The following is a 13,442-nucleotide window of genomic DNA, read 5'->3' on the forward strand; positions in this document are numbered from 1 at the left end:
GCAGCATATACTGGTGAATATTAAAGTTGATGATGTCTTAAGTTTGAACACACTCTGAAAACCCTGGAGATGAGCAATCTACCCAATTAAGTGTTTGTGGTAATGACCATAAAAATGCTCAACATATTTGGAAGAAGAGTGAGTAAATACAGGGAGAATTTTAACAAAGAGTTAGGAAACAGAAGAACCAAACAAAGCTGAAAAATATAGTAACTGAAATAAAAAATACACTAGCATGAATCAACATTAGGTTGGTTAATACAGAGGAATGGATCATTAAACTGGAACACAGAATAGTGTAAATCACCCAAGTTGAATAGAAAAAGAAAAACAGAATTTAGAAGAAATGAAGAGTTCAGGAAACCTCTTGGAAAACATTAAGCATACTAATATTCACATTATTTGGGTCCCAGAAGGTGAAGAGTGACAGATAGGGGCAGAGAAATTAGAAGCAATTATAGCTAAAGACATTACTAACATGGGAAAGGAAACAGACAACCAAGTCCAGGAAGAACAGAATCCCGAAGAAGATCAACACAAAGAGTTCCACACCAAGGGACTTAAAGTTAAAATGGCAAAAATTAAAGATAGTGAGAGAATATTAAGGACAGTAAGTGAAAAGCAACTAGTTATGTATAAGGGAACTCCTCTAAGACTGTCAGACACTGCTGACCAGAAGGGAATGGCATAACATATGTGTGATGAAACATCACACAACATCACAACATGTGTGATGAAAGGAAAAAACCTGCAGCCAATAATACTCTATCCAGCAAGACTCTCATTCAGATTTGGAGAGAGAAGTTGTTTTCCAGAGAAGCAAAAGCTGAAAGAACTCAGTACTACTAAATTAGCTTCCTAAGAAATGTTAAAAGGGGGCTTCTCTAAGTGAAAAAGAAAAAACCACAACTAGAAATATGGAAATTACAAAAGGAAAAATCTCATTGGTCAAAATCTCATATAATGTCAAAAACATTAAACATGCAGGAAGGAGTGAAAATTCAGAGATCTTTCTTAATGTAGGCATTTGTTACTATGAACTTCGTCTTAGAACCACTCTTGCTACATCCCATAAATTTTGGTATGTTGTGTCTCCATTTTCATTTGAAGATCATTTTTTTCCTCTTTGATTTCTTTGTTCATCCATTGGTTATTCAGGAAAGTCCTGATATTATCTTTGAAGTGTCTCTTTATAAGTCTTTTATTCTTCTAAAAATTGTTAAATGAACTTTATTAGAATAGTTTTAATTTATATAAAATTGTGTAGTACAGAAAATTTCTAGAATCCAGTTTCTTATGAATATATACATTAGTATAGAACATTTTTACCATTAATGAATCAATAATTATGACTCATTAACTAAAGACCACACTTCATTCATATTTCCTTAGTCTCTTTGGTTCATTATTAAGAACTGAGTTGACTTGTTAGAGTTCTTTATATATCCTAATTACAAAACTTTGGCAGACGCCTGCTTTGCAAATATCTTATCACTTGGCTTTTATTTTTTTAACATTTTTTTTTGAAGAGCAACAATATTTTGAATTTTATAATTATGGTTTTGTGTTCTATTTAAGAATTCGTTGCTAAACCTAAGGGGTCACTAAGATTTGCTCTTAGGTTTTCTTACAGAAGTTGCATAGCTTCATCTTTTGTGTTGAGTTTTGTGCATGATATAAGGGTCAAGGTTCATTATTGGAACATGTGCAGGAATATTTTGTTGAGATTATCCTTTCACTATTGAATTGCCATGGCATCTTTGTTGAAAATCAGTTGCCTAGATGTGTGTGGATGTATTATTACTGGGATCACTATTCTGTTCCACTCATCTGTATGTCTGTCTTCATGTTAATAATGCATTGTCTTGATTGTTACATCTTTATAATAAATCCATAAAGCATGTAATTTCTTTTAGTTACTGCTGACATCAGTATTGGCTTTTCTCTCCCTTTATTTGTAACTCCTTTGTATGTTGTTACAGGCAGCATACAGTTGAGTTTTCCTATTGTTTTAACTCAGTCTGACAATCTCTGACACTAATTAGGAGGCTTAGATCATTACATTTAATATGATTATTAATAATGGTTGTGTTTAACTCTATTAATTTTTATATTTTTCATTCACATACATTATTCTTTCTTCCTCTTGTTTTTCTTTTTGAATATTTTTAATGATTTCATTTTATCTTACTGGCTTATTATCTCCACTTTTTTGTGTATATCTCCACTTATCAGATACACCTTTAACTTAGCGCTATCTAACTTCAAGTAACATAGCATTTTATGAATAAAGAAAGAACCTTTCAGCAGTATACTTCTCTCCTCCCCTTTCTGTTGTTGTTATCATACATTGTACTTATATACACATTCTACATAGTTACTTTTTTGCTTTGAAGAGTTAATGAACTTTCTAAATTAAAGAAAAAAAAAAAACCTTTGTATTATAGTACACATAAAATTTACCCTAATTTTTTAGTGTAGAATTCAGTAGTGTTACATATCAAACTGCAAAACTCCTTGTTTATCTTGCAAAAACTGAAAACCTATGTCCATTAAAAAATAATTCCCCATCCCCTTCTCCATGACCCCTGGCAACCACAATTCTACTTTCTATCTCTATTATTTTGACTACTCTAGGTACCTAATGTAAGTGAAATACACTATTTGCCTTTTTGTTACTGGCTTATATCACTTAGCATAATGTCCTCACGGTTCATCCACTTTGTAGCATGTTATCAGAATGTATTCCTTTTGAATAATATTCCATTGGATATATGTAACAAGTTTCATTTATACATTTATTTAAATAAAGCAACTTGGGTTGCTTCCACCTTTTGGCTATTGTGAGTAATGCTGATATAAACTTGGGTGTACAGATATCTCTTAAAGATTCTGCTTTCAGTTATTTTGGATATTCACCTAAATGTGGGAATTGCTGGATCATATAATTCTTTTAATTTCTTGAGGAACCACTGTACTATTTTTCCATAGTGGCTGCACTGTTTTACATCCCTACCAACAGTCACAAGAGTTCCTTCAATGTCCTTGCCAATTTTTTTTGTTTTTTTTTCTATAGTGATCATCCTAGCCTAATGTTTATTAAAGGGCATCTCATTGTGGTTTTGATTTGTATCTCCCTAAATGTTAGTGATGTTGACCACATTTTCATGTGCTCATTAGCCATTTGTAAATCTTTTCTGGAGAATTGTCTATTCAAGTTCTTTACCCATTTATTATTATTTTTTTTTTTTTACTTTTCCCATCCACATTTTATATATTAAAAAAATAAGTTATATAATTACAGTATAGACTGGGATACACAGGTTTGGGAACAAACACAACTCATCAGTTGTGTTTATAAGCAAACAGTTAAATTGGAGAGTGAAGAAATATGTGGTTATCCATTAAATTTCAGTATGTTTTGGGCATCAGTTGATACGTTTTACAGAGTTAACATGGCAAATTAGTTAAATAATGGTCAACTGAAAGAGCTTCTAGTACATTGCTGTTCAATAGAACTTTCTATGGTGATGGACAGGTTCTGTATCTGCATTGCCCAATACAGTAGCCATTATCCACATGTAGCTGTTGAGCACTTGAAATGTGCCTTTCATGAGACTGTGGATACCCATTTATTAAGTGATAGTGTTTTTGTTATTGTGGAGGAGTTATTTCTGTATTTTCAATATTAACAGATATATGATCTTCAAATATTTTCTGTAGGGGCCTTTTTACTCTGTTGATTGTTTCCTTTGAGGTAATACAATTTCTTTTCTTTAACTTCTGTTTGCCTGTTCTTTTCATTTCATATCCAAGAATTCACAACCAAATCCAGTGTCATGAGCAGTTCACCTACATTTTCTTCTAATAGTTTACAGTTTTAGGGTATACATTTAGGTCTTGATCAAATTTGAGTTAATTTTTGTATATTATATGAAATAGGGATACAGTTTCATTCTTGCTTATGGAGATATCTAGTTGTCCAGTTCAATTTGTTGAAGAGGCCATATTTTCCTAGTGAATAGATTTGGCATCTTTGTTGAACATAATTAGACTTTATATGCAAGGGTTTATTTTAGGGCTCTGTATACATCCATATTACACTACTTTAATTACCATAGATTTGTAATAAAATTTGAAATCCAGAAATATGAGACTTTCAACTGTTGTTATTCATTGATTGACTATTTGTGTTCCCTTGAGATTCCATATAAATATTAGCATGACCTGTCTCTCTAAAAATGCCATTGGAGTTTTGATAAAGATCATACTGAATCTGTAGATCTCTTGGAGTAGTATTAATATCTTAATAATAGTAAGCCTTCCAATCTTTGACCACAGAATATCCTTCCATTTTTTTGCCTTTAACCATTTTTATCAGTTTTTTTTTTTAATGTATTTATTTTAATTGGAGGCTAATTACTTTACAATATTTTTTTTTTTTTACTTTACAATATTGTGGTGGTTTTTTCCATAATTCACATGAATCAGCCATGGGTGTACATGTGTTCCCCATCCTGAACCTCCCTCCCCATCCCATCCCTCAGGGTCATCCCAGTTCTTTGAAGTTTTCAGTGTAAAACTGTTGCACTTCTTGGTTACTTTTATTCCTAAGTTAGTAGTTGTTATTCAGTTGCTAAGTTGTGTCTGACTCTTTGCGATCCCATGATAGCACATCAAGCTCCTGTTTCCTTCACTGTCTCTTGGAGTTTGCTCAGATTCATGTCCATTGAGTTGCTTGATGCCATCCAACCGTCTCGTCCTCTGCTGCCCTGTTCTCTCTCTTCTGTCTTTTCCAGCATTGAGGTCTTTTCCAACGAGTTGGCTCTTCACACTAGGTGGCCGAAGTATTAGAGCTTCAGCAACAGCCATTCCAATGAACATTCAGGGTTGATTTCCTTTAGAATTGACTGGTTTGATTTCCCTGAAGTTCAGGGGGACTCTCAAGTCTTCTCCAGCACCACAATTCAAAACCATCAGTTCCTCATTGTTCAGCCTTCTTTATGGTTCAGCTCTCACATCTGTACATCATTACTGGCAAAAGCATAGTTTTGACTATATGGACCTTTGTCAACAAAATGATGCCTCTGCTGTTTAATGCCTCTGTCTAGATTTGTCATAGCTTTCCTTCCAAGGAGCATCTTTTAATTTCTTGGCTGCAGTCACTATCCATGAAGAATGCTGAGTGCCAAAGAACTGATGCTTTTGAACTGTGGTGCTGGAGAAGACTCTTGAGAGTCCCTTGGACTGCAGGGAGATCAAACCAGTCAATCCTAAAGGAAATCAACTCTGAATGTTCATTGGAAGGACTAATGCTGAAGCTCCAATACTTTGGCCACCTGATGCGAAAAGCTGACTCACTGGAAAAGACCCTGATGCTGGGAAAGACTGAAGGCAAAAGGAGAAGGGGACAACAGAGGATGAGATGGTTAGAAGGCATCACTGATTCAACAGACATGAATCTGAGCAAATTCTAGGAGACTGCAAGACAGAGGAGCCTGGCATGCTGCAGTTGGACACCACTTGGCCACTGAACAAAGTAACTGTCCACAGTGATTTTGGAGCCCAAGAAAATAAAATCTATCACTGCTTCCACTTTTTCCTCTTCTATTTGCCATGAAGTGATGGAACCAGATGCTATGATCTTGGTTTTTTGAATGTTAAGTTTCAAACCAGCTTTTTAATTCTCCTCTTTCCCCCTCATCAAGAGGCTCTTTAGTTCCTCTTCATTTTCCACCATTTGAGTAGTATAATCTCCGTATCAGAGGTTGTTGATATTTCTCCCAGCAGTCTTGATTCTGGCTTGTGATTCATCCAGCCTGGCATTTTGTATGATGTACTTTGTGTAGAAGTTAAATCAGCAGGGTGACAATATACAGCCTTGATGTACTCCTTTCCTGATTTGGAACCAGTCAGTTGTTCCATGTCCAGTTCTAACTGTTGCTTCGTGACACACACATAGGTTTCTCAGGAGACAGGTAGGGTCTCTTGAATTTTCCAGTTCATTGTGGTCCACACAGTCAGAGGCTTTTAGCATAGTCAATGAAACGGAAGTAGATGTTTTTCAGTACTTCACTCTTTTTGATGATATTGTAATTTTTAAAATTTCTTTAAGAATGTTCATTAGTAGTATATAGAAACACAACTGATTTTTTTTTATGTGTTGATTTTATATTTTGCAACTTTGCCAAATTGATTTATACTGACAGTTTCCTTGTGGAACTTGTAGGGTTTTCTAATACATACAAGATAATGTCATCTGTGAAGAGAGAGAATCTTCCTTCTACTTTTTGATTTGCATGCCTTTTATTTTTATTCCCTAGCCGCTGTGACCGGAACCTGCAGAGTAGGTAAAAGTGAACATCCTTGTCCTGTCTGATCCTAAAGGGAAAGCTTTCAGTCTTTTACCATTGAGTCTGTTTTTAGCTGTGGGCTTGTCATATATTGCTTTTATCGTGTTGAAGTAGAATCCTTTTCTTCCTTGTTTTAATTGTTTTTAATCATGAAAGTGTGTTGAATCTTGCCACAGATCCCAAGGTGTCTCAGAGGTGGTATTAGCCTGCTGGTGGGCAGGGCCAGTGTCTGGCGGTGTGTGGGGGGATGGGGGGTGAGGGGGCAGGGGTCGCAGGAGGGGAGTATTGGTGGCTGGGCTGGATCCTGCCATAGCAGGCTGCAGGGGTCCTGGGCTGGTATCAGCCCGATGGTGGGTGGAGCTGGGTCCCAGGGTCTCTGTCTGCAAGGCCCTGGGGATCACAGAGCTAGTGCCTGTGCCCTCCTATGGGGCAGGGCTGTGTTCCAGGGTGGCTGAAGGCTCAGGGTCTTAAGGTAGCCTGCCTGCCAGTGATGGGTGGGGCTTTGTCCTGACCCAGCAATTTGCTTGGCCTGAGGCTTCCCAGTACTGGGGCTGACAGGCTGGTGGGTGGGGCCGTGTTCCAGTGCTAGTACACTAGAGGATGATTCTGAAGTGATGCTTCCCAGCATCGGTGTCCACATGATAGAGCAGGCTCCACAAATGGCTTCTGCCAATGCCTGTGTCCCAAGGATGAACTTCAGTTGCCTCCTGGGTGATCGGCAGGTAGGTCTGACTCCGCTCCTTTCAAAAATTATTGCCTCTTCCTAGGGTCCTGCAGGATGTGAGGTTTTACATGTGCCCTTTAGGAGGTGAGTGTCTATTTCCCACACCTGTGTCCCCTGAAAGTAAGCCCCACTGGTCTTCAAAGCCAAACATAGGGGCTTGTCTTCCCAGTACAAGACTGCCCAGGCCAGGGAGCCCAATGTGGGGCTTAGACCCATTGCTCAGAGAACCTGTGTAACTGTAATTATCCTCCTACTTGTGGGTTTCTATCTGGGGCTATGGGTCTTGACAATAGTGCACCTATGTTCCTTCTACATCTTGCTATGGTTCCTTTTTTATATCCTTAGTTTCTGTTAGATTCTGATCTTTCTCATTAATAGTTGTAATTTTGGTGTGCCTGTGAAAGGAGGTGAGCCCAGGATGTTTGTATTCTGCCATCTTGGCAGGAAAATCTTAGCTACTCTCAAGTTTTAAAATAAAAACTCTACTAACATTTACCACGTTACTATTTCTGATACTTAAGTGTGTATGTAGATTCAGATTTCCTTCTGGTATCATTTCCCTTTTGCATGAAAGATGTCCTTTAACATTTTTTCCAAGTACACGACCTTCCTATGCTTAATGATTTCTACTAACTTGTCTTTAAAGTTCACTGGTCCTTTTTCTCCATTATCCAAGTTGCTACAGAGCTCATCCAGTGGATTTTTACCACAATTGCAAACTTGGTCTTCCTTGTCATAGGCAGTGGCTGAATTCTTTGCTCAGCTCTTTAAATCTCAGCTGTCTCTCATAGGTTCCTAGGAGTCATGTTATTTAGGTGTCTGCAAAGGATTTGAGGGATTTCCTACCTGGAAATTTCTACCATCGTGGCAGCACTGCTGTCCCTTCCTCAGCCCAGTATGACTGCTACTTTTTGCTCTGGGTTTATCCCTTGTGAACCATGAAATGAAAAATGCTTTCAGGAGCCAGTTAAATGTGGATCTCAACCAGTATGCTTTCAAGGATCATAACCACCTCGTTTCTGCTTACTACTGATGACATCTCTGCTTTCAAATCTAAGCTACTTTGGCATTGTTGGAATTAGAACCAAGTTGTTATTTTTTAAATGTTTTTTAAAATGGTAGAAGCGTGAGCATTGTTGAAACTTAAACCTAAGTTTTTATTGTTGATATAATTTTTCCATTAAAATACTGTAAAGAATACATGGGATTTTTTCCTTTTGCAGGATATAGCAAATGAAGAACACCAAAAAATCGAAGCATTAAAATCAGAAAACAAGAAGCTAGAAAAACAAAAAGGAGAATTAATGATAGGATTTAAGAAACAGTTAAAATTAATTGATGTTTTAAAAAGGCAGAAGGTGAGTTTATCTTAAACAAAGTTAAAATAAATCGTGGATATTATTTGGCTCTTTCTACTAAGACATTTAGTATTTCTCCTTCAGGTATAGTTTTTATTGCCATGCTTAGTCACAAAATGTTATCTATACATTGATGCAAGTAAATTAGAAACGTTTACTAGTTCTTTTTCCATACAGTATGGATACTCCCTAACTAAAGAAAATACCAAATATAAAAAATAACTATTATCTTAAAAAGGGATCAGTTTGCCTCTTGAAATCTTGGAGTGAAACTGATTCCAAACCACTTTTATTGTGGTCACCACACAGGTTTGCCTTGTGGTTAAGAGGATGTGAATTCATGTTTTTGCTACTGTCACCTTTTGCAAAGATTAGGTATTACAACATGGAATTGTTCTCTAAACAGGTTGGTGCAATACCACCAGTGGGCAGGGTTTTTAGTGGCTACTCACTGAATGAAATTACTATTTAAACCTGTTTACTGTAATTAGAATTATACATGCACTTTCACAAATTTCCTATTGTTCTGTGGTCTACTCTTAGACAATATTGATTTCTTTAAACACAGATGCATATTGAAGCTGCCAAGATGCTGTCTTTCACTGAAGAGGAATTTATGAAGGCACTTGAATGGGGAAATTAATAAGTGATCTACTTTTAAACCTCTAGTGTGTGGTGGATATACTCTTAAAGTAAATTTAGGTTTGGGGATATAAAATTGATACCTAATTATTAGCAATGTTTTATAAAATAAAGCAATAGAAATTGAACTTTCTTTTTTATGACCTTCTAGCCCCTTTCAGCTGCATATGCATAGAAAATATGTTCTAGAGACTTAGCTTTAGTTTGTAAACGATGTTTACCTGAGAGAAACTGTTTCTATGTTCTTATTGATAACTGCATTAGGTAATAAAGCACTCTGAAATTCCTCACTGTACTTTACTCCTCTCATAATAGGAAGAGTCTTCCCCAGCCAAATCAAGGAAGTGAAGTTCCTAGACACAAACATAGACGTGGTATGAAGAGTTTAGTCTCCTGGGTTGTTTTGATAGGTACAGGGATCCATGTGTAACAGAAAAATCCAAACTTTTGGCCAACTCAATATATGGAGGGTGGTGTAGAATTCAGATCTTCAATTTTATCAGTACAAAAACAATAGTGATTGAAAGAAAACTTGCAGTTACAAGTATTAATTTTTATCAGAAAACAAATGTTTTCTTACAACTAATTGTTTATAAATGATACAGAAATGTTTTAGAAAATCCAGAGACACTGGAGGAGTCCTACTCACTGAACTCTAAAACAAAAGTCACAGTGACACCTAGTGGTAACGTACAGAAGAACCCAGGTTTTACCAAACCTTGACGGTATCACTTCTCACAAATTTCACTCCTTTTCTGATATGCTTTTCTAAACTCTTCACCAAGCATATCAATATCATCCTCATTTTTGAATACTCCCTACAAGAAAAATATTTTGTGGGTTACTTTGAATGCCAGAATATTTCAATAAATGTTCACAAGACTAAGAGATACAGACATGAAATTTATAAAGTTATTTCTAATATAATGAAATTAATTAGTAAAAAATTTTTTTCTGTAATTTTGACTTACTGTACATACATACTGAATATTCTCAGACTGACCTGATGTCCTGTTAGAACTCGTCATAGGAATCTGGACTCTTCTGCTTTACTACTACAAGTACTACTGCTCAGATGGACTGAACGGGAATCCATTTAATCCACACTGTACCCTCCTACCCTTGTTTTTGTTTTGAAACAGCCCTGCAGTATATGAGGGAAGAAATGAGCTTCACCAGATTTATGCATGGGACTGGCTCTTGCATCAGTTCTGTCTCTAGTCAGCTAACTTCGATCTTTCAGGAAAGAATCCAGGTGTAAAGTTAAGTCAGCTAATCTTAATCCCTTTAAAACAAAATTAAACTTAAATATTTACTTATCTAAAGAATCCAAAGACTAATTTAGGTCATTTGGAGCCACGAGGATCTAAAGGATAAAATCATTTTAGGTTATCAGGTTCTCCCATTTCCACAGTTATTTTGCTACACAAATATCTAAACCCTAAGACATGCTCAGAATTTATAGTTTATTTATCAATTCCATACGGCTTTTGTTATTAATATATCATTTTGTATTCATTCTAACCAATTAGACTATCAGGTCCTATGGACAGGTAATAATTTCTCATTTCTTTCTCCTTCCTTTTGCACTAAACAAAATATACACTTGATTCTTTTGACAGAATAAAGTATCAAATGGCATAATTTCTGTATCTGAAGGGTAGAAATATTATTTACTTTAGTTCATATGTTTATGTGGCCTCTGAAACTCAAGTTGTTATTTTTATAGTCATAAGGTATTTCAGATAGCAAATTTTCATATGTATTCTCTGGAAGTAATATTTTTAAAATAAAGGGTTACCTAGTTATATAATGTAACCCCCTGTTACAGAGCAGATCTCAGACTCAGTTCAAGCTTGTATCTATTACTACCGTTACAGATTACAAGGCTGACCTGTGTATCACCTGCTTTGGTGTCCAGCGTATCACATTTGCTTTAGTTTTAAACTTCTTACACTGGAGAACAGAACCTCTAAAATTTAAATACAGAAATTCCAGCTCAAATTTAATAGAAAGTGCCAAGACCAACTCTCTCATTTTGGAGATGTTCAATTACTGACTCACTTAACATTGCTGCTTTGTAACAGCAAGAACGGAGTGAAACCCAGGCCCTCTGAAATCCTAACGCCTGTCTTCCCCCAACTCTTAGAGGCTATGAATTAAATCTCACTCACTTTAGGGAGATATCCTAGTAGTTTTGTAGCATGTTCTTTGAGAAGTTTTAGTCTTTCTTCTTCAACAATTGCATTTATACATCCTTGTCGTCTTTGCTGCCACTGCCATTCCTCCAGTTCATGTTGCTAGAAATGTAAACAGAACTTATTCTCATAAAACACATTAATCTTTTAAGAATGTGGCAAACGAAACTATTCTTGCAGTAAATTAAGACAAAATTGATAGATTATATATCTTCTATTATATTATGTATAGAATATATATATATATATATTACTGTCATTCTTCCTTTAAAGTTATAAGGAAAATAGTTATGACTGATGTTAGGGAGGCAAGTACATATTTTCAGGACAAGTCATCTTCATTACCAAGGAAAAAAGGTTCAAAGAAGTGATTTCCCAATTAATTCAACAAATATTTATTGAGTGCTTACCAGACCCCAGGTGTTGAAGGGAGCTTACAATATAAGACAAAAAAAAAAAAAAAAGGTGGATAAAACAACAAGGATAGCTAAAAGATAAGTACTGCCATACGCATTAAGTTTCTTAAAGCCTGTGTGAGGGTACAAGAGCAGCAGCAAATGTTCCAGCAAAAGAACCAGTATTTCTCAGGGAAATGTTCTGATTGATAACCACACCAAACTTCTGAGCTGTGAAAATATGGAAGAGATGACTAGCTTTAACTCATTTTAGGGCTTAAAAGAACTCTTACAGAAATACATCCAAATAAGACTTTTAAATGGCAAAGGATGCTAAAGGCAGGCCACTGAAATAATGATGAATTTCTGCCAATAATTAGTTAAAATAGTATTAATGTTTCAACTTTTCTTTGAAATAATCAGTTTAAGTCATATAAACCAGAAAGCAGGATGTCTGTCTTTTCTGTTACAATCAGAGATAAGCTGCTTCTATATCACCTAATATTTCATTATTGGATGAAAATAAAGAAGAATGCTAGGACACACCCATATCCAATGCCAGTTAAACTTGGAATTGCTTCTCTGTCTACTATCATGTGAGATGTATTACAGAATTAGAAGTATCACCAACAGCTAATTGAGAAGATACTTTCACCCATGTTGCTACTGAATCAAAGGGTAGAATTGCTCTTAAATATTTTATCTCTAAGATGAAACGGGGTAACAGAATCTGCTATAGAATCACTATATCTGAATTTTTTTTAGACTGCATTTCTAAGGCTAAAGGGTCAGATGTGGTCACTACAGGACTAGGTTTTTGCCAAGGAAATAAACAAATGTTGTATGGCAGTTTCCAGGAATCAGTCTTACATCTTTTGTTCCTTCTGCACTTCTTCCATCTGCTGCTTGAAACATGGCTATAGAGGTTGAAGAGCCAATTTAAACCATGAAAATGAGGGCTATACCCTACAGGGGCCATAACAAAACCCAGAAGGAGACAGGGTTCCTGAAGACTATGAATAAAGCCTCAGTTTCTAGACTTCCATGCGAGAGAATAGTAAACTCTTAAGCCACTGTTACCTTGAGACTCTACTTGTAGACAAACATCATCCTAACTGATCTATTCCTTCTAATGGGGGTGTAAGCAAGTTATCTACTGCTGTGAGGAAAGCTCATTGTTAGATTTTTGTCCACTTGTGTGCATGGTCTCTAATTTGGGTTTTCCTTCTTAGGTAGACCACATTAACTATTTACCATAAAAAAACTTTTTATAGTAAATTAGGGTAAATATTTTAGCAAGATATGAAGCCAATTTGTCTATGAGGGCAAATTCTGAATAGCTCTGGTGGTAGAAAGTATCTCCTGGGGAGTTTCAGATTTTGTCTGACTGTGGTTTTATATTAGAGGTAGACAGATAGCTATTTAGGAATATCTATGAAATCTTAAAAAAAAAAGAGAGCATGCCTTACAGGATTGTATAATGAAATGGATTCATGATTCTATGAACATGAACTCCATCCTTTTCCTTAGGCCAAGGCAGAAATGTGACCCAGTCTCACTGATACCAATAAAACTAACCCCACAGCTTCATTTTGGGAACATACACATTTTTTTCAAAATTAAGATATACATTTCTTAGAAAAGTATCTATGGCTTAGGTAATGTTTTCATATTTCTTCCCTTTATAGCTGTCTTGATAACTTTTTTGAAACCTTGAGAGTTATTTTGATACCTTCCTCCACTCTACCCTATATGGTCCAAGAAAAAAAATC

At 35.8% G+C, this 13,442-nt stretch overlaps 2 protein-coding genes across 39 annotated transcripts in view; one reads left to right on the forward strand and one right to left on the reverse strand.

Moving 5' to 3' along the window:
* The window catches only part of TEX9 (testis expressed 9), a 231,209-nt gene extending 222,004 nt beyond the window's left edge, over positions 1-9,205 (forward strand). For 25 of the 31 annotated variants that reach the window (XR_015134598.1, XR_015134596.1, XR_015134589.1 and 22 more), the window contains 2 exons: positions 8,301-8,435; positions 9,004-9,205. Coding sequence is in view for 21 of the 31 variants with exons in the window: in XM_086321123.1 (XP_086177249.1) it covers positions 8,301-8,435; positions 9,004-9,078 (210 nt within the window). In the remaining 10 variants the exon portion in view is untranslated. Of the gene's footprint in view, positions 1-6,323; positions 6,351-7,120; positions 7,162-8,300; positions 8,436-9,003 lie in introns of those variants that run through there. The other 6 variants (XR_015134590.1, XR_015134593.1, XR_015134594.1 and 3 more) reach the window with 3 other exon arrangements.
* The window catches only part of MNS1 (meiosis specific nuclear structural 1), a 132,683-nt gene continuing 127,454 nt past the window's right edge, over positions 8,214-13,442 (reverse strand). For all 8 annotated transcript variants that reach the window (XM_086321113.1, XM_086321119.1, XM_086321112.1 and 5 more), the window contains 2 exons: positions 11,252-11,377; positions 8,214-9,895 (listed from right to left, as the gene is read on the reverse strand). In XM_086321113.1, coding sequence (XP_086177239.1) covers positions 9,806-9,895; positions 11,252-11,377 — 216 coding nt within the window. In that variant the 3' untranslated portion in view covers positions 8,214-9,805. The remainder of the gene's footprint in view (positions 9,896-11,251; positions 11,378-13,442) is intronic.

The sequence above is a fragment of the Bos grunniens genome, chromosome 10 (genome assembly GCF_055505025.1).
Source record: "Bos grunniens cultivar Pamir isolate PY7600 chromosome 10, Bosgru_T2T1.0, whole genome shotgun sequence".
NCBI classification, from domain to species: domain Eukaryota; kingdom Metazoa; phylum Chordata; class Mammalia; order Artiodactyla; family Bovidae; genus Bos; species Bos grunniens.